Below are 21,354 nucleotides of genomic sequence, written 5' to 3'. Positions count from 1 at the left end.
TTTGTCTATATAAGGAACTTTATAAGATATTGTTCATTAGGGTTTTTGTGTGTTAAAAACAACAAAGAGGCAAAAGAAAAATAGCTCTCTAAACTACACAAAGGCCGGCCACCAAAGGGGGTTTTTACTAACATCTCTTACACCCTTTTGGTTATTCCTTCATCCTTCTCACTACACTAGTGGGTGAGGATCTTTAGAGGTTTCCTACTTTGGAAACTTGAAGAGAACCTAGGAGCACTCATTCTATCAAAGTGGAGGAGGCAAGGAGGGAAGCTAGGCTCAAGGATTTCAAGGAGCAAAGGGCTTGGAGGTGGTCCATCCTTGGTCTCAAGTCTAGATCAAGAGGTATAAGACTAACCTTCACTTTGTTCTTGATTCTTTAAAATGTTTTGATGCATTATATATAAACCTATGAACCTTGAAGGGGATTTGCATGACTATAGCTTTGATAATATGTTATAAATGCTTCCGCTGCTTTCGTATATTCAATATGATTTGTATATGCATGCTAGTCTATTTGAAATCCCATTCTAGTATCTCATAATTTTCCCTTCATTTATGGGTGAAGCTTTTGTGTTGAAGCTTTTGTTTGGTACCATGAATTGATTTTGCTTCACATTATCTTGATCAAGATAGTGTGAAGCTTTTGAGATTTTGTAGTTGTCCTCCATTGATGAAGCTTTGTTGAATTTCCCAATTCTTTTTTTTTTTGGGAAACTAGAAATTTGAAAATGTGGGAGAGACAACATATACAAATTTTGCTTCCACACTGTTGAGCAAGAGATTGTGATGCAAGCCACACCTTGTAGTAGTCGAAGGTTTGGATGAACCATATAAATTGAATTTGCTTCGAATGTCTAAGAATTGTACTTGCCCTCCATTGATGAAGCTTTTGTTGGCACCATAAATTGGTTTTGCTTCACACTACCTTGATCAAGAGTATGTGAAGCTTTTGAGAATTGTGGTTGAACTCCTTTGATGAAGCTTTTGCTGGCACCATAAATTAGTTTTGCTTCACACTATCTTGATCAAGAGTTTGAAGCTTTTGAGAATTGTGGTTGCCCTCCATTGATAAAGCTCTTGTTGGCACCATAAATTGGTTTTGCTTCACATTGTCTTGATCAAGAGTGTGTGAAGCTTTTGAGAATTGTGGTTGAACTCTTTTGATGAAGCTCTTGTTGGCACCATAAATTGGTTTTGCTTCACACTGTCTTGATCAAGAGTGTGTGAAGCTTTTGAGAATTGTGGTTGCCCTCCATTGATGAAGCTCTTGTTGTTGGCACCATAAATTGGTTTTGCTTTACACTGTCTTGATCAAGAGTGTGTGAAGCTTTTGAAAATTGTGGTTGCCCTCTATTGATGAAGCTCTTGTTGACACCATAAATTGTTTTTTCTTCACACTGTCTTGATCAAGAGTGTGTGAAGCTTTTGAGAATTGTGGTTGAACTCCTTTGATGAAGCTCTTGTTGGCACCATAAATTGGTTTTGCTTCACACTATCTTGATCAAGAGTGTGTGAAGCTTTTGATAATTGCAGTGTTTCCATTGTTACAGATGGGAAATGTTTGAAGTAGATGCAAAAGGGCTGAATAGCTTGATCTTCGTATGCCATGCACTGAAGTTGTTGTTGGCTTGCAATTAGACTTTGTTGAGTTGTCTAGCTTGAGGGTTTTTGATTATTTTTGAATGCTAGGAGTTCACATGTACAAGTTGTACCACTCGTCTTCTGGTAGGTGGAATGAATGGTGAGTTGCTTTCATCACTTGGTTGGTGGTACGAAGGAGAGTTCCTTCATCACCTTTCATCACATTTCATCACCTGGTTAGTGGCACGAAGATGAGTTCCTTCTTCCCCTGGTTGGTGGCATGAATGGCAAGTTGCCAAATGATGTTAGAGTACGGGTTATACATTTCATCACCTGGTTGGTGGCATGAATGAGAGTATAGGTTGTACATTTCATCACTTGGTTAGTGGCATGAAGATGAGTTCTTTCTTCCCTTGGTTGGTGGCATGAGTGGCAAGTTGCCAAATGATATTAGAGTACGGGTTGTACATTTCATTATTGGTTGGTGGCATGAAGGAGAGTACGGGTTGTACATTTCATCACTTGGTTGGTGGCATGAAGATAAGTTCCTTCTTCACCTGGTTGGTGGCATGAGTGGCAAGTTGCCAAATGATATTAGAGTACGGGTTGTACATTTCATCACCTGGTTGGTGGCATGAAGGAGAGTACGGGTTGTACATTTCATCACCTGGTTTGTGGCATGAATGGCAAGTTACCAAATGATATTACTGTACAGGTTGTACATTTCATCACCTGGTTGGTGGTACATTTCATCACCTGGTTGGTGGCATGAATGGCAAGTTACCAAATGATATTAGAGAACGGGTTGTACATTTCATCACCTGGTTGGTGGCATGAAAAAGAGTACGGGTTGTACATTTCATTACCTGGTTGGTGGCATGAAGATGAGTTCCTTCTTCACTTGGTTGGTGGCATGAGTGGCAAGTTGCCAAATGATATTAGAGTACGGGTTGTACATTTGCTCACCTGGTTGGTGGCATGAAGGAGAGTATGGTTGCACATTTGATCACCTGGTTGGTGGCATGAAAATGAGTTTCTTCTTCACATTTCATCACCTGGTTGGTGAGAATAAGGGTAAGGTGTCTAGGCACATTGTAGCAACTGCCGAATGACACAAAATATGTTGAACCCTTTCAAAGCACATCTGGCTTATGTATGAATGTGTTGGAATGTATGATTGAACGAATATACTGTGAAGCTGTTCATTTATTTGTATAGTCTTGTTGACATATACTTAGACTTTGTTTCTTGTTGGAAGCATTCATCTTGAGGCTTTGAACCCAAGTGTTTCATTGCTAGGAATGTAAGAGGATTAGGATCGAGTTGTCTAAATCACCTCTTTATTGAATTCATGCCAAATAGTCTTCGTTACATAGGATGCCGAACGGCTGAAGCTTAACACTTGTACAATGTGAGTTTACTTGTAATAGTACTTCAAGTGATCAGCGTTCCATGGATGACCAAGGGTCTTGCCATAGGAGCTTCTAAGCTTGTAGGAGCCAGGGCGACTGATGCCAACAACTTCAAATGGTCCATCCCAATTTGGACTAAGTGTTCCTTCACTCGGGACTCTGTCGCAGAGTAATCTTTTCTTCAATACCCAGTCCCCCATTTTGAAAGAACGAGGTTTGACCCTTGAGTCATAGTAGTTGAAGATGCACTGCTTGTAGGGGACATTCCTCAAGTGAGCCTCGTTTCTGTGTTCCTCGACTAGATCTAAGTTGAAGGTAAGTTGTTTGTCATTTTCGCTTTGCACGTAGTTCTGGACTTGGAACGTTGCTTGCTCAAGCTCAACTGGGACAACTACCTCTGTACCAAAGGCAAGTGAGAATGGGGTTTCTCCTGTTGATGTTCGATATGAAGTGTGATATGACCAAAGAACTTAGGGTACAAATTCTGGCCAACAACCTTTAGCCTTCTCCAAGCTGGTTTTCAAAGTTTGCTTGATTATTTTGTTGATGGCTTCAACTTGTCCATTAGACTGGGGATGAGCTGGGGAGGCAAAACATAAGTTGATGTTGAACTTTGTTGATGCACAAAATCAGCGAAGACTTTGGTACAACAGAAAGTGTCAGGTTTTGTGACCTTCGCTTGGTTGCTTCGGTCACTAGTGAGGATAAGTACGTAAATAAATAGAGACAGAGAAGCAAACACAGGATTTACGTGGTTCACCCAGATTGGCTACGTCCACGGAGTAGAGGAGTTCTTATTAGTAGTGAAGGGCTTACACAAGTACAAAGGATCAAGCTCTCAATTTAGTGAGTTCTTGTGAATGATTTAACACAAAATGGCATTAGGCAATATTGTGGGGGAATGACCCCTATTTATAGAAAAACTTGTAGCTTTGTCACATTGACATGTGTCATGTTGTGATTGGTTCTTGATGTCGACACGTGCTGCGCTCTGATTGGCTTCTAATCTTGACACGTGTCGAGTAGTGATTGGCCTCCTGGTCGGAGGGGAACTCTTCCTTGACAGTATAGCGTTGGCCGGTGCTCGGTAGTTTCGGGATTGGTCAAGTATGGTACAAACAGTGCTCCCCTAAGTTCCCGAGTGAGGGAAACTCCTCGGTTGGGGACTTGCAAGATCCGATCCCTTGAGTAATCACGAAACTTCTAAGTACCGAAGTGTGGTCTGATCTTCATCTGCCCTTCTCTGGAAGTACCTTTCCTCCATCCGGGAATGGTGTATTTAGCTGATGTTGACGCACAAGGTAATGTATCAATTTCACTTGAAGCTTAGTTGTAGTTTCGGGCTTAGTCAAGTGTGATACAAACCCTATAGTAGGAGTCCCCCAAGTCGCCGAGCTAGGAGATCTGCCGAAAGAGGTGACAGACAAGGTAAGCAGTCAAACTTCCAAGTAAGCAACCCAAGATCAGAGATTTGACTTCGGCTTCCGGTTGATTGTTCTTCTTCTCCTTGTCTCTCATTCAACTGTCAGGATAAGGAGAAGCAAATGGATAAGAGATGATATGAGATACTTTTGCTTTGGAAGAAGTAACTTTCCACAGGCTTATTCTTGAACTTTGCTGGAGGGTTTTCTGGTGCCCTTCAGAGTATAAGGCCGACTCAAAAATTTGAGGGTCAAAACAAGTCCATCAAATCTAGAGTACGTTCGACCTTGATGATATGGGATACTTTTGCTGTTGACGGAATAATGAATGTGGTCTGGAAAGGTGTCGTGCTGTAGTGATCTGTTTCAGCCCACCGTTGAACCTTCTGCTTCAATCTTTTGCATGGCAGAAGTGGTGTGCAACCTTTGCATTTAAATGGTCCTTCAGAACATTCCTTCATAGTGACTCATCCCCGCTTGGCAGCTTCAGTGTAAAGAGCCAATATCTGATCAACTGTCATGAGGTATTTGCCGGTGGAATTCGTGACCTTGACAGCAGTTGAGGATGAGTACTCGAGAGCAATGCTAAGTAAGCAACCAGGCAAAGGCTCCAGGCAGTCAGTTCCAAATTGGAGGTTTGATTTCAGGTTCCGACTGACTGCTCTCTTTCTCCTTGTCCTGCAGGTGTGGACAAGGACAAAGACAAAGACAGGGAGAAAGCATGATATGGGATACTCTTGCTTTCGACCCTGATGATATGAGATACTCTTGTTCTTGGTGTGGCTTATTTGCTGAGGTATTATCGGGGGGAAATAAAGCTGAGTATTTCGAGAGGTTATGTTGAGGGTGCCTTTTCGAATGCGAGAAAGGGTTGAGCATTTTTGCAGGTTTGCCTGTCCGTTGAGGAGGGAGGTCAATGTATATAGGGATTTCCCAATAACAAGTAGTAATGCTATTCCTTTACCCTTCTTGGTCACAGCAATGTAGTGGGAGCTGCCAGCTTCACGTGTTTTAATTTTGTCAGAGCACTTTGAAAAAGTGGTATGTGGTATCTGGAAAGCTGATATTACGTGTGAAGATTACAGACAAGCTTTATCTAAGGAAATCTGGCTCTCGAAGTTCTGAGAGTTGTGCCTCTTCGGCTTTCGAAGAAGCAATCCCGTCGAGGATCTGACTCTCGAGATTCGGAAAGCGGTGCTACTCCGGTTTTTGAGAAAGTAATTATGTTGGGAGTCTTTTCTCGAATGTGAGTAAAGGTTGGACGTTCTTGCCAACCTGTCTTGCCGCAAAACACGGAGGTCGACACACATAGGGACTTTCCAGTTGTCAAGCAGTGGTGCTGTTCCTTTACCCTTATGGGTAATAGTAGGGTAGCTGGAACTTCGAAATTCTCGTGCCTAAACTTTGTCAGAGATCTTTGACTAAGTTATATGTGGTACCCGAGGAGTTGATGGTGCATATGGAGAGCGGTGATTGAACAGTAAGATTCACGTGCTTTCTACTTCACCAGAAATCTTCGACAGATTGCCCGTAATTTCCGCAAAGCTGATTGTGCATGTGACAGGTGCTGACGAGGCTGAAAAAGCAGGTGCTTCTTCGATTTCTGAGATCGGCCCTCGTGGTCTCTGAGCAGCCCAGCTTTTGAGAAAGCAAACGCCTCTTCGATTTCTGAGATCGGCCCTCGTGGTCTCTGAGCAGCCCAGCTTTTGAGAAAGCAAACGCCTCTTCGATTTCTGAAGCTCCGTCGAGTGCAGATTTTTATAGAGGCTGGCATTAAGTTCCACAGCACACTTGAATCTCTACCAGTAGAAGCTCATTTCTTGCACTTCTAAGATCTTGATTTGTCTCACCTCTTCCTTCTTCAACACATTTGAAAATGTCTGGACCCTCCGACCGTCGTTTTGACTTGAACCTTGGAGAAGAGACAGCCACGCCTTCTCCAGACAACATATGGCGCCCATCCTTCATATCCCCTACTGGTCCTCTTACCGTTGGGGATTCTGTGATGAAGAATGATATGACCGCTGCAGTGGTGGCCAGGAACCTTCTCACTCCCAAAGATAACAGACTACTTTCCAAACGGTCTGATGAGTTGGCTGTTAAGGACTCTCTGGCTCTTAGTGTTCAGTGTGCAGGTTCTGTGTCTAATATGGCCCAATGCCTATTTGCTAGAACCCGCCAAGTGGAATCATTGGCTGCTGAAGTGATGAGTCTCAAACAGGAGATTAGGGGGCTCAAGCATGAGAATAAGCAGTTGCACCGGCTCGCCCATGACTATGCTACAAACATGAAGAGGAAGCTTGACCAGATGAAGGAATCTGATGGTAAGGTTTTACTTGATCATCAGCGGTTTGTGGGTTTGTTCCAAAGGCATTTATTGCCTTCGTCCTCTGGGGCTGTACCTGGTAATGAAGCTTCAAATGATGAACCTCCAATGCCTCCTCCTTCTGGGGTTTTGTCAAGTACTGAGGCTCCGGATAACCACCCTCCGGTGCTTTCTCTTTCTGGGGCTCTACCGACTGCTGAGACTTCCCCTAAGCAACCTTTGTGAAGGCTCCCTTTTGTTTGTTTATTTTGACTCATGTATATGTACATATTTGTGGCTTATCGAAAATATTAATAAATAAGCTTTGCTTCATTTCAACATATTGTGTTAAATACACCAAAGCCTTCTTCATAAAGTTCTTTGAATTTTTTGCTTTTGTTGAAACCTGTATTGTTGAAGCTTTGTGAGTGGAGCATGTAGTTTGAGGTAGTGTTCCCTTAATTTCCCGAGTGAGGAAAACTTCTCGGTTGGAGACTTGAAAAATCCAAGTCACTGAGTGGTTGTGAGACTGCCGAGTATCAAGGTGCAGTAGCATATGGTGGGAGTCCCCCAAGTCTTCAGGCGAAGAGAGTTGCCGAATGAGGTGTCTAGCTAGTAGTCAATGTCATGAGTAGGAAAACTTCACTTGTTTCTTTTCGAAGTGGTAACCCAGGGCTCTTTCTTCATATATTGTTTTTTGTTATGAAGATGTGTTAGGCCCAAAGAAGTGGAGGCCTAGGAACTTTTTTTTTTTTTTTTTTTTCTTTTTTTTTTTTTTTTTTTTTTTTTACTCCCTCCCTTTTTCTTGTGTCATTTACATGGGTGTATTCGAATGGAGCTGAATGAGGGGTAGGGTATGACTCATTATCATGTGCCATGATTTTGTCTTCCTTTAGCTTCTCTTTTGCTTTGCTTTAGTCTTCCTTTAGCTTTTCTTCAATATAACACCATTTTCTGTGGCTCAGATCGCAAAACCATCTTCATGAAAGTTGTTCCTTAGCTCGTGAACTACAACATATCCGAATTGGAGATCCATCGGAGCAGTACAACTCCAGAAATTCAGGTATGATGAGTGATTGTTCGTCATTTGTATATCAACGCGTCAGACTTGTTGTGAGCTTCAAAAACTCCATTTTCTCTTGCTCAGAGCAACATACTTTCTTCATCGAAGTTGTTCCTTAACTTGTGAACTACAACATATCCAAATTTGAGGTCCCTCGGAGCAGTATAACTCCAGAAATCCAGGTATGATGAGTGACTGTTTATCATTTGTCTGTCAACCCGTCAGATTTGTTGTGAGCTTTGAAACTCTATTTTCTCTTGCTCAAATAAGCATGCTTTCTTCATTGAAGTTGTTCTTCAGCTTGTGAACTACAACATATCCAAATTTGAGATCCCTCGGAGCTGTATAACTCAAGAAATTCAGGTATGATGAATGACTGGTTATTATTTTTCTGTCAACCCGTCAGATTTGTTGTGAGCTTTGAAACTCTATTTTCTCTTGCTCAGATCAGCATGCTTTCTTCATTGAAGTTGTTCGTCAGCTTGTGAACTTCAACATATCCAAATTTGAGATCCCTCGGAGAAGTATAACTCCAGAAATCCAGGTATGATGAATGACTGGTTATTATTTTTCTGTCAACCCGTCAGATTTGTTGTGAGCTTTGAAACTCTATTTTATATTGTTCAGATCAGCATGCTTTCTTCATTGAAGTTGTTCCTCATCGTCTCTTTCATAACATATCAAAAATTCAGAATGAACTAATGGTTAAATATTTCCAGATCTTCGAAACATCACAGCAGCTTCGAAATCTGCAAGAATCCGACTGTCATGCTTGGAGCTTCAACACTTTAATTTCCGTGGCTCAAACAGAAATGGTTCCTTCTTGAAAGTTGTTCATCTGCTCAAGAACTAGAGGGTGTCCAAAATTCAGCTCCATTGGAGAGAAGCAGCAGCTGCAAAAATTTGATAGAGAAAAGGAGGCGAAGCTTTGTTGGATTTCTAGGCTGGGGAAGATTCCAGTTTTTGTAGCAACTTCAGTACTGGTGAATTGCTTGTATTTTTGTCCATAACTAAATTTTGGACTTTGAATTATTATTTGATCTATCATAATATGTTTGGGAACATATATAAGTGAATAAATAAGAAGGAAGATTTTGGGCCCTTGTGGGTGTAAAACAAAAAATGTTTAGGTTGTGTGAACAAAATTTGTTTATTTGGAGCAAGGTTTTGTGTTGAAGCTTTGTAGGTGAAGCTTTGGTGTTGAAGCTTTCTAGGTGAAGCTTTGATGGTGAAGCTTTGTAGATGAAGCTTTGTAGATGAAGCTTTCTAGGTGAAGCTTTGATGGTGAAGCTTTGATGGTGAAGCTTTGATGGTGAAAGTATGTAGATGAAGCTTTCTAGGTGAAGCTTTTTTAGGTGAAGCTTTGTAGGTGAAGCTTTTTTAAGTGAAGCTTTGGGCCCTTGTGAAGCTTTGGAGGTGAAGCTTTTCGGGTGAAGCTTTTTTGGGTGAAGCTTTGTGGGTGAAGCTTTTGAGGTGAAGCTTTGTGGGTGAAGCTTTGGAGGTGAAGCTTTTCGGGTGAAGCTTTTTTGGGTGAAGCTTTGTGGGTGAAGCTTTTTAGGTGAAGCTTTGTGGGTGAAGCTTTGGAGGTGAAGCTTTTTTAAGTGAAGCTTTGGGCCCTTGTGAAGCTTTGGAGGTGAAGCTTTTCGGGTGAAGCTTTTTTGGGTGAAGCTTTGTGGGTGAAGCTTTTGAGGTGAAGCTTTGTGGGTGAAGCTTTTTGGATGAAGCTGTTTTTTTTTTTTTTTTTTTTTTTTTTTTTTTTTGGCGCTTGACACGGTCTTCATTTGCTTGTTTTGTAGTGACTGTGGAAGACAGATTGCTTTCTGATTGAGAAGGGTTCCGGCATCGCTTTGCACCATCTTCATGTGGGTAATATAGGAACTTCCTTATGTTTTGATCATGCATGTAGTGATAGAATTTGTTTCTTCTTATTGTAGATGTCAGAGCCTGGAAGTTCTAGTGATGAGGGCTCTTCTAGCTTTAGCTCTAAGTCTGAGTCTGCAATGTCGGAGTCTTCAGGGTCTTTGTTAGAGTCCGGTACTAGAGAAACATTGGATGATCTTCCCAACCGTCAAACTTTAGCTATTGCTAGTTCTTCCTCCATGGCGTTGGGTGAGGGGGTTGTTTTTGATGCCATACCCATAGTTCGCTCTGAGTTCACAGCAGACCATCTAAAGAATAACTTGTTAGATAATGAGAAGCAGGTTGAGGCGCTAAGGCAGTCATGTAATATCCCTCGTAGTGTAGGGATACGTTTGGTACATGATGAAGAATGGCCTTCTGAGCCTCCCCAGGGTCATGTTATGTTCTACACCCAGATATTACTGACTTTAGGGGTGAGACTGCCTTTACATCCGTGGTTGCAAAAGATGTTATCTTTGATCGGATATGCACCTGGGCAACTCAATCCTGGTTTCTGGGATACTTTGATTGGATTTTATATCATTTGGATGGAGTGTGGGTTGTGTGAGCCTTCCTTCCATCAGTGGCGTTACTGTTACAAGATGCGCCCAGCAAAATCATGCACTGGTTATGCCGAGTGTGCATGTCGGAGTGAGAGAGAGCGTATTGTGTATGGTAAGAAAAAGGCATACTACACATGGAAAAACCGTTGGTGCTTTCTGTATAATGATTGGGAGTATGATAAGGGTGTCACGCCTGAGCGACGTGTGCTTACTCACTTCCAGACTGTAGGTTGTAACGTATCAACCGTTCGTACTATTTGCTATTTGTTGTGGTCTTTTCTTGCTTCTAACACTTTGCTTCATGTAGTGACGCGGGGCACCATCCAACTGTTTGGGCAGGAGCTATCTGACATAGAGAAGGTGTTGAGGGTGCCCAAAGAGGATAGACACTTAAGCAAGCTACGACCCTTATTTCGTCGGTACGGTTTCCAACCCTTAGTTTCCGAGAGCCAGGGACGATCGAGTAAGTTGTATCCTTCATGTAAACTTAGCTCAATTCCTTACTTTATTTGGAAAGTTGTATTTCTTATTTTGATTTTCCTTATGCAGTGGAGAAGGTAAGCAAGAAAACAGGGACTAGCACCCATAAAAGGAAAGCACCAGTGTTAGTTCCTTCGGAAGACATCCTACCGCATAAGAAAATTCATAAGTTCCGAGGGGAACCATCCGTTAGACCTAAGTCCCAAGATGGGGTCCTTAAGGGGCCTGCCTTTAGGAAGACTGGAGTCGAGGCCGTTGATAATGCTGCTGCCGTAGTTGCAGGAGAAGGAAGCCGACTGTTGCCTCATCCTCTTACTATGGAGCACACTGTCCAGGAAAGTGATCCTGGTTCCCGCCATGAGGGGAAAGGCAAGGAAAGAGCTGGCAGTGTCCCGTGGAAGGACTTGAGGGTTGCCACGCGGCCAAAGGATTTTGGGGATATCAACAATTGCTTGGCAGGGCGTCGATTCGCCTTCGATGAGCTCGGAGAGCCCTTAGCTAAGGATGAATCGGATTGCGACCGGATGTTGAAGCTGTCTTCATATGTGAGTGTTACTTTGTCATTTCCTTACTTTTTCCTCTTTATTATCATTATTTAGGTAGTGATGATCGTCTTGCCATGCAGGTCATGGCCGAGTATCACGACAGACTGCAAGAGGTTGAGCGGTACAAGGCAAAACTGAAGGAGAATAAGCAGCTTGTGGACGAGGCCCGAAGGAATAAGGGACTTTTGACTCAGGCTCTCCAACTGAAGGACGAAACCATGGAGAGCTTGAAAAGGCGAAATGGTGAGAACCTAAGGCTTAAGAAATTGTTTGAGGCAACTAAAAAACAGTTGGAGGTGGCTACCTTGGAAGTATCCAAGGTTAGGGGAGAATTGGATGGTGCCTTAGTTGAGATTTCTGAACTGGAGAAGAGCATTCCAACTGAAAGGGAGGCTGCTGTGCAAGAATACTTAAGTTCTTCGACCTTTCATCTTGCTATTAAACCCTACTGTGCTCAAGAAGCTCGCTTTGAAAAAAGGAAATGGATGGCCGTCCTTGATCGTTATGATGATGGGAGCATTCTTCGAAAATACCACGAAGATATAGATGAGCATCATCGAAAGGGCGAGACATTTGTCCTTGCTGTTGATCCTAGCAGCGAAGATGAGTCTGATAATGAAGGTAGTGCTGATGCACAGACTCAGCATGGTGAAGAGGATCTTGGGGATGCAGAGGATGATGGTAGGACGCGGAATGATACTGCCAGGGGTTCGGCTTCAGATGAGAATGAATAGCAGTGTCTTTACTATCTGCATGTATTCTGGATGTAGTAGTCTGATGTGTGTATAACATGTGCCCATGTTATAAGCTTGAGAGTTTTGGATTTTAGGTGTTTATGAGTGTTTGCACTATTATTAATGCATGTTTGGCTATGTATGAATAGATCTATTGTTTGGATATAAGCCATTGTTTGGTTGTTCCTTTCTTTGTATAGTCTTGTCGACACATACTTAGATTTTGTTTCGTGTTGGATATATCTGCTTTGAGGTTTCAACACTTGAGTGTTCCCTTGCTAGGAATGTAAAAGAGTGAGGGCTGAGTTGGCTAAATTACCTCTTTATTGAATTCATTGCCAAATGGCCTTCATTACATAGGATGCCGAACGGCTATAGCTCAACACTTGTACATCGTGAGTCTATTTGTAGTAGTACTTCAAGTGATCAGCGTTCCATGGATGGCCAAGGGTCTTGCCATCGGAGCTTCTAAGTGTGTAAGAGCCAGGGCGACTGATGCCAATGACTTCATACGGTCCATCCCAGTTTGGACTAAGTGTGCCTTCACTCGGGACTCTGTCGCAGAGTAATCTTTTCTTTAAGACCCAGTCTCCTATTTTGAAAGAACGAAGCTTGACCCTAGAGTCATAATAGTTGGAGATGCGCTGCTTGTAGGCGACATTCCTCAAGTGAGCTTGGTTTCTGTGTTCCTCGACTAAATCCAAGTTGAGGGTGAGTTGTTTGTCATTTTCACTTTGAATGTAGTTCTGGACTCGGAATGTTGCTTGCTCGAGCTCAACAGGGACAACCGCCTCTGTGCCAAAGGCAAGTGAGAATGGAGTTTCTCCTGTTGAAGTCCGATATGAAGTGCGATATGACCAAAGAACTTGGGGTACAAATTCTGGCCAACAGCCTTTAGCTTTGTCCAAGCTGGTTTTCAAAGTGCGCTTGATTATTTTGTTGATGGCTTCAACTTGTCCATTAGACTGGGGATGAGCTGGAGAGGCAAAGCATAAGTTGATGTTGAACTTAGAGCAGAACAACCTGAACTTCTTGTTGTCAAACTGTCGCCCATTGTCAGTGACTATCGCATTGGGAATGCCGAATCTACAAAGGATGTTCTTCCACACAAAGTCTTCTATCTTTGCCTCAGTAATGGTTGCCAAGGGTTCTACTTCGGCCCACTTTGTGAAGTAGTCCACTGCAACGACTGCGTAACAGACTTTGCCCTTCCCTGCCGGCATTGGGCCGATCAAATCAAGTCCCCACTGGGCGAAGGGCCAAGGGTTGATCATAGGAGTAAGAGGCTTTGGAGGGGAATGAGGAATAGTTGCATATCGTTGACATTTGTCACATGAGCGGGATACTTTGATGGCATCCTGGTGGAGTGTTGGCCAGTAATATCCTTGGTGAAAAGTCTTGTGTGCTAGGGACCGAGATCCAGCATGATCTCCACAGACTCCCTCATGTATTTCCCGAAGGACGATTTCCGCCTCGGCAGGCGTAAGACACCTTAAGTATGGCAGGCTAAAACCTCGCTTATAGAGTTGATCATTGATGATCAGGTAGCGGGTAGACTTGTATCGAATTTGCTTAGCCTGGACTTTATCATTTGGGAGGGTGCCATGAGCAAGGAAATTATAGATCGGGGTGATCCAACTATCCCCCTGTTGTAAGTTGCATACTTCTGCGGCCATGGTGCTTGGTGTTGCCAACAGTTCGACATGAATTTTTCTTCCAATCTTGTCTTCCACAGCTGAGGCGAGGCGAGCCAGGGCGTCTGCATGACTGTTTGCCGCTCGAGGAACTTGGGTGATCTGGTAGTGGAAGTGCTTGAGCAAAAGTTGTGTTTGCGCAAGATATGCTGCCATGGAGCTGTCCTTAGCATCAAAGTTGTTGGTAACCTGGTTGACCACTAATTGGGAGTCACTGAAAATATCAATTTGTTTAACCCCGAGGTGTTTGGCCAAACGTAATCCTGCCAGAAGGGCTTCATACTCGGCCTCATTGTTTGATGCCTTGAATTTGAAACGAAGAGCATACTCCATTGCTACTTTGTCGGGCGTAGTCAAGACTAGTCCCGCTCCACAGCCCTGTTGGTTGGATGAGCCATCAACATACAGACTCCAAGCTGAGGTCGTTGATTCTACCTTCTGAGCTTCCGGGGGTAATGAAGCCACTGCTTCAGGTGTAGAAGCAATGTCAACCGGATATGTGAAGTCGGCAATGAAATCTGCTACTGCTTGACCTTTTTCGGCTGGTTTTGGTTGGTAGGAGATGTCAAACTCGCCCAATGCTATCGCCCATTTGATCATTCGCCCAGACGTGTCAGGACTCTGGAGTATCTGTCGAAGAGGGTGATTGGTAAGCACGATGATGGCGTGTGCTTGGAAATAAGGGCGAAGTTTCCGAGCAGACATGACCAATGCTAGAGCTAATTTCTCAATGTTGGAGTATCGTGTCTCCGCATCTTGTAGGGCTTTGCTAGCGTAGTAGACAGGTCGCTCAATATTCCCATCCTTTCGAATGAGAACGGAACTTACGGCTGAAGCTGATACCGATAGGTAGATAATGAGAATGTCTCCTACCTCGGGCTTGGAGAGTAGAGGGGCTTTACTCATGTACTCCTTGAGGTTTTTGAATGCCTCGGCACATTCATCAGTCCATGTAATGTACTTCCTACTTCCCTTAAGTGCTTTAAAAAAGGGAGCACATTTGTCTGTGGCCTTAGAAATGAACCTGGTTAAGGCTGCCACCTTGCCAGTAAGGCTCTGGATGTCCTTTGAAGTTACCGGTTCCTTCATGTCGAGGATTGCTTTGATCTTCTCGGGATTAGCTTCAATGCCTCGTTGGCTAATCATGAAACCTAAGAATTTGCCAGAGCCTACGCCGAAGGCACATTTGTTGGGGTTTAACCTCATTCGATACCTCTTCAAAATAGTGAAAGTTTCAGATAGGTTGGTGATGTGTTGGTCAGCATGTTTGCTCTTGACTAACATATCATCAACGTAAACTTCCATGCTCTTCCCAATCTGCTCGGCGAACATTGAGTTGACTAGTCTCTGATAAGTCGCTCCTGCATTCTTTAGGCCGAAAGGCATGACTTTATAGCAGTATAGTCCTCTGTCGGTAGTGAAGGCTGTGTGTTCTTGATCCGAAGGGTTCATGAGGATTTGGTTGTATCCTGAGTAAGCATCCATGAAGCTCAGGAGTTCACACCCGGCCGTAGAGTCTATAAGTCTGTCAATAAGAGGAAGAGGGAAGCTATCTTTCGGACACCCTTTGTTTAGGTCGGTGTAGTCAACACACATTCTCCACAAGACCTTTTGAAGCAAAAGACTTTCTTTGGTCGGATTTTTCTTAACAAGGACCACATTTGCTACCCATGTCGGGTAATTGACTTCGCGGACAAAGCCTATGCCTTTGAGTTTTTCAACTTCTGCTTTCATTGCCTCGTATCGTTCAGCGTCATAAGATCTTCGCTTCTGTCTCACCGGCTTGATCTTGGGGTCAATACTCAAACGATGACAGATGACATCGGGAGAGATGCCTGGCATGTCCTCGTATGACCAGGCGAAGACTTCAGTGTTCTCTTTCAAAAAAGATATCAATGCTAACCGAAGGGGTGGTGACAATGTGGTGCCAATCTTCACCATGCGATCTGGATAATCTCTTGAGATAGGTACCTTCTCCAACTCTTCAGCAGGTTGGGCTTGCTGGGTGAAAGAGTCATCTCGAGGATCATCGGGTTGATTGTTGCTATCAGGAAGATCCAAGTTCGCTTCATCTAGGCTGGTCTTTGTGACTTGGTCATGTACAGACAGGGTTTCCTTGGGTCCGGGCAAGTGTTGTTACTTAACTGAAGTGTTGTAACATGATCGTGCACTAAGCTGATCTCCTCTGATGTAGCCGTTGCCATGGGGGGTTGGAAATTTCATCAACAGCATATGCGTGGATACCATAGCCTTGAGATCATTGATGCCTGTGCGCCCAAAGATGACATTGTATGCCATTGGGCAGTCAACCACTAGGAAGTTAGTGGTAATGGTAGCCGTGTAAGGGCCTGTACCAATAGTAAAGGGTAAATGTATGCTCCCTAAGGGTTGCACGATATCACCGGAGAAGCTTATCAGAGGAGAAATCGAGCGATCGAGCAAGTGTTCAGCTACACTGAGCGCCCTGAAAGCTTCGGCAAACATGATATTGACCGAAGCCCCTGTGTCTACGAGGATTCGTCGAACATCAAAGTTGGCTATGTGAGCCTCCACGATCAATGGGTCGTTATGAGGGTAGATGATGCCTCTTTCTTCCTCAGGGTAGAAACATATCGGATCCCAGTTAGGTTTTTGATACTTCCCTCCCCTGATGTCTTCCACGTGAAACACTTGGTGACCAGGCCTCAGACTTCGTTCACTGTTTTTCATGGCCCTATTGGAAGATTCAGATATGGGTGTGCCGCCGCTTATGGAATATATGACATTCACCTGGCGTTGGTTACGATTATCCCTTTGAGGGTGAAGAAGGAATTGATCAATTTTTCCTTCTCGTGCCAAAGCTTCAATACGATCACGGAGGATGATACATTTCTCGCTATCATGGCCGTTATGCTCATGGTAGCAACAAAACGTGCCCGCGTTATTCGGGGGCGTGTAATCTGGGTGCCTCGGCTTTGGTTTTGGTATCAGGTGAGCTATGCTGGGGTAAATGGCCGCGCATGTGGCATTCAAGGGCGTGTATGTCTCATACCTTGGGGTAGGGGGTATCTTGACGCGGGTTTGACCCACTGCATTGACTGCCTGGGGGCGAGCGTTATTGTGGCTATACCCTTGGTTATCGGGATAGTGTCCCTTACTCTTTTTACTGAAAGGAGAGTGGTGAGGATGGAAATCCTTCCTCTTGCCTTGAAATTGATATGTCTGTTGATTCGGTGAAGCATTATGCAAGGCATGGGGAGGTGCCACTGCTGTTTGGGAAGTCGAGGTCTTCTCATTTAGGTGAGTCTGGCTTCCACCTCCCACTTGTTGATAAAGGATGGTTGTAGGGGGTTTCTCCTGATATGTCTTTGCCTCGGCGGAGGCATGGTTATAAGCCTGCGCCATCACCTCAGAGTAAGTCTTCCAAGTATTGGCATTGATCATGTATTTAAAGAAACAATCACGTAGGCCTGCCGTGAAGGCTTTGAGGGCAGTCTTGTCATCTGCCTCGGCACACCTGGAGTATTCATGGCTGAAGCGGCCAGCATATATACGTAATGACTCGTCTGGCTTCTGGCGGATAGTGTACAAGTCATCTGCAGAGTGCAAGCGATCGGTTTGGAAAATGTGTTGGGAAACAAATAGTTTCCTCAATTCCTCAAATGAGTCTACCGTCTCAGGTGTAAGACGACAATACCAATTTAGAGCTCCACCAGAGAGGGTGGAGGGGAAGAGAAGACATCGCTCTTCGTCGGTGTGCATCCGGTATGCCATGGTGGACTCAAAGAGGTTAAGGTGCTCAATCGGGTCCTCTTTTCCAGTATAAAGTTGCAAGCCAAGCTTTTGCTTTGTCTTTGCTTGAAGGGGGGTGTTGAGGATCCTCCTTGTAAGAGGGCCAGGCCTGGGTTGGTTCCAGTCAGGTATTTCAGCCTGACGTTCAGCCTTCAACTTGTTTACTTCCTCAAGAAGTTGTAGGACAAGGGGGTCCTGAGCGGAGTTATGTGTCACTGGAGCTTTCTTTCGTAAATCTCCATCTCCTCTTGGAATTAGGAAGGTTTGATCAAGGGCATGTGATTTTTCCCTGGACTCGCTGTACTGGCTTCCAGGGTATGTCTGTCGGAACACCTCTGAGTCCCCTGTACCCTCATGTCTCTCTGGGACTTGTTGCCCCTTCCCCAAATTGGTGGCCGGCTTGGGCCGTGGCAGGGGACCGAGTCTCTCAGAAATCCTTGGGTCATTAATCTTTGAGCTTATATGGATGGAATTCTCTCGACGTTGCTTCAGGAAATCCCGACAATCGCGAAAGACGGCTTTCGATCCTTCTGCCCCTTCAGTAAAGAGGTGTCTCCCTCCACTTCTCATGGTTCGGGTCGAAGCAACTGGGTTAAGAGAAGCCTCATGTTGATTATCAAGTCGAGGGGTAATCTGTTCCCTATCAGGGATATCTATGTCGAATGCATGTGACCCTCCATGTTGGAGGGCACCCAGTTGATGGTTGACTTCCACGGGGGCAACAAGCTCGCGTGTCTGAGCTTGCCTAGCTTCGTGGAGTGTCTCGAAGAGCTTCTCATATTGCTCCTGGAGGACCTCATTCCTCATTGCTATCTTGTTGTTCTGAGCTTCCAACTCATCGACTTTAGCTTGAAGAAGAACTCGTTTTCCTTCCTTCTTTCGTTGTTTCGCACTATGTGCAAGGGGGGTGTCATTCTGTGTGCTGTGGCTTCCTTCGCTTCCCATGTTGGAGAGGGATGCCTGGTCAAAAGAAAGTGTACGAATGATAGAAACCAGCTTGACACAGCTGAAGAGAGTAGGAATAAGTGTCGTTTCCCACAGACGGCGCCAAATGTTGATGCACAAAATCAGCGAAGACTTTGGTACAACAGAAAGTGTCAGGTTTTGTGACCTTCGCTTGGTTGCTTCGGTCACTAGTGAGGATAAGTACGTAAATAAATAGAGACAGAGAAGCAAACACAGGATTTACGTGGTTCACCCAGATTGGCTACGTCCACGGAGTAGAGGAGTTCTTATTAGTAGTGAAGGGCTTACACAAGTACAAAGGATCAAGCTCTCAATTTAGTGAGTTCTTGTGAATGATTTAACACAAAATGGCATTAGGCAATATTGTGGGGGAATGACCCCTATTTATAGAAAAACTTGTAGCTTTGTCACATTGACATGTGTCATGTTGTGATTGGTTCTTGATGTCGACACGTGCTGCGCTCTGATTGGCTTCTAATCTTGACACGTGTCGAGTAGTGATTGGCCTCCTGGTCGGAGGGGAACTCTTCCTTGACAGTATAGCGTTGGCTGGTGCTCGGTAGTTTCGGGATTGGTCAAGTATGGTACAAACAAACTTAGAGCAGAACATCCTGAACTTATTGTTGTCGAACTGTCTCCCGTTGTTAGTGACTATCGCATTAGGAATGCCGAATCTGCAAAGGATGCTCTTCCATACGAAGTCTTCTATTTTTGCCTTAGTAATGGTTGCCAAGGGTTCTACTTCGGCCCACTTTGTGAAGTAGTCAACTGCGACGATTGCATAGCGAACCTTACCCTTCCCTACGACATTTGGCCGATCAAATCAAGTCCCCATTAGGCCAAGGGCCAAGGGCCGATCATAGGAGTGAGCGGCTCGGGAGGGGAGTGAGGAATAGTTGCGTAGCGTTGACACTTATCACATGAGCGGGATATTCTGATGGCATCTTGGTAGAGTGTTGGCCAGTAATATCCTTGGCGAAAAGCCTTGTGTGCTAGGGATCGAGATCTAGCATGATCTTCGCAGACTCCTTCATGTATTTCCTGAAGGACAGTTTTCGCCTTTCAGGCGTAAGGCATCTTAGGTATAGTAGGTTAAAACCCCACTTATAAAGTTGGTCATTAATGATCAAGTAACGGGTAGCCTTGTATCGAATCTTCTTAGCTTGGACTTTGTCATTTGGAAGGGTGCCATGAGCAAGGAATCTATAAATCGGGGTAATCCAACTATCTCCTTGTTGTAAGTTGCACACTTCCGCAGCCATGGTGCTTGGTGTTGCCAACAATTCGACCTTAATTTTTCTCCCAATCTTGTCTTCCACCGCTGAGGCAAGGCGAGCCAAAGCATCTGCATGATTATTTGCCGCTCGAGGAATTTGGGTGATCTGGTAGTGGAAGTGTTTGAGCAACAATTGTGTTTATGCCAGATATGCTGCCATGAAGCTATCCTTAGCGTCAAAGTTGTTGGTGACCTGGTTAACCACCAATTGGGAGTCACTGAAGATATCAATTCGTTTAACCCCAAGGTGTTTGGCCAAACATAAGCCAGCTAGGAGGGCTTCATATTCGGCCTCATTGTTCAACGCCTTGAATTTGAAACGAAGAGCATACTCTATTGCCACTTTGTCAGGGGTCGTAAGGACTAGTCCTGCTCCACAACCCTGTTGGTTGGACGAGCCATCAACATATAGGCTCCATGTTGGGGCTGTTGGTTCTGTTCTATGAGTTTCTGAGGGTAATGAATCCACTTCTTTAGGCGTAGAAACAATGCCAACATGATATGTGAAGTCGGTGATGAAGTCTGCCACTGCTTGGCCCTTCTCAACTGGCTTTGGTTGGTAGAAGATGTCAAACTCACCCAATGCTATCGCCCATTTGATCATTCACCCGGAAGTGTCAGGACTTTGGAGTATCTGTCGAAGAGGATGATTGATAAGCATGATGATGTAGTGTGCTTGGAAGTAAGGGCGAAGTTTTCGAGCAGACATGACCAATGCTAAAGCCAATTTCTCAATGTTGGAGTATCGTGTCTCCGCATCTTGTAAGGCCTTACTAGCGTAATAGACAGGCCGCTTGACATTACCATCCTTTGGAATGAGAACGGAACTTACTGCTGAAGCCGATACCGACAGATAGATAATGAGAGTAAGAGCTTTACTCTTGTAGTCTTTGAGGTTCTTGAATGCTTCAGCACATTCATCAATCCATGTAATATACTTCTTACTTCCCTTAAGTGCTTTGAAGAAAGGAGCACATCTGTCTGTGGCCTTAGAGATGAACCTAGTTAAGGCTGCCACCTTGCCAGTAAGGCTTTCGATGTCTTTTGAAGTTACCGGTTCCTTCATATCAAGGATTACTTTGATCTTATCGAGATTAGCCTTAATGCCTCGTTGGCTTATCATGAAGCCTAAGAATTTGCCAAAGCCTACGCTGAAGGCACATTTGTTGGGGTTCAACCTCATTTGATACCTCTTCTGAATGGTGAAAGTTTCAGATAAGTTGGTGATGTGTTGGTCAGCATGTTTGCTCTTGACTAGCATATCATCAACGTAAACTTCCATGCTCTTCCCAATCTGTTCGGCGAACATTAAATTGACCAGTCTCTGATAAGTCGCTCCTGCATTCTTTAGGCCGAAGAGCATGACTTTATAGCAATATAGTGCCCTGTCAGTAGTGAAGGCTGTGTGTTCTTGGTCCGGAGGGTTCATGAGGATTTGGTTGTATCCTGAGTAAGCATCCATAAAGCTCAGGAGTTCACACCTTGCTGTAGAGTCTATAAGTTTGTCTATGAGAGGAAGAGCAAAGCCATCCTTCGGGCATCCTTTGTTTAGGTCAGTGTAATCGACACACATTCTCCACAAGTCCTTTTGGAGAAGGAGACTTTCCTTGGTCGGATTCTTCTTAACAAGGACAACATTTG

At 44.2% G+C, this 21,354-nt stretch overlaps 1 protein-coding gene and 1 long non-coding RNA gene across 3 annotated transcripts; both read left to right on the top strand.

The window, feature by feature from the left end:
* Positions 1-7,871: 7,871 nt before the first annotated feature.
* On the top strand, positions 7,872-9,456 carry LOC126608884 (uncharacterized). 2 transcript variants are annotated; one of them, XR_007618006.1, is made up of 4 exons: positions 7,872-7,967; positions 8,149-8,329; positions 8,505-9,055; positions 9,126-9,455. It is a non-coding gene; the product is annotated as an uncharacterized LOC126608884 (long non-coding RNA). The 2 variants fall into 2 exon arrangements; XR_007618005.1 differs by lacking the exon at positions 7,872-7,967 and having other exon boundaries at positions 8,093-8,329; positions 9,126-9,456.
* Positions 9,457-11,024: 1,568 nt separating this feature from the next.
* LOC126608879 (uncharacterized) lies at positions 11,025-12,361 on the top strand. Its single transcript, XM_050276899.1, has 2 exons — positions 11,025-11,272; positions 11,353-12,361. Exons 1-2 carry the CDS (start codon positions 11,045-11,047, stop codon positions 12,004-12,006), a joined length of 882 nt encoding a protein of 293 aa, XP_050132856.1. The 5' UTR covers positions 11,025-11,044; the 3' UTR covers positions 12,007-12,361.
* Positions 12,362-21,354: the final 8,993 nt, after the last annotated feature.

The sequence above is a fragment of the Malus sylvestris genome, chromosome 16 (assembly GCF_916048215.2).
Source record: "Malus sylvestris chromosome 16, drMalSylv7.2, whole genome shotgun sequence".
NCBI lineage: Eukaryota > Viridiplantae > Streptophyta > Magnoliopsida > Rosales > Rosaceae > Malus > Malus sylvestris.
Note: the sequence above shows the minus strand (reverse complement) of the source record. Positions and strands in the feature narration are given on the sequence as shown.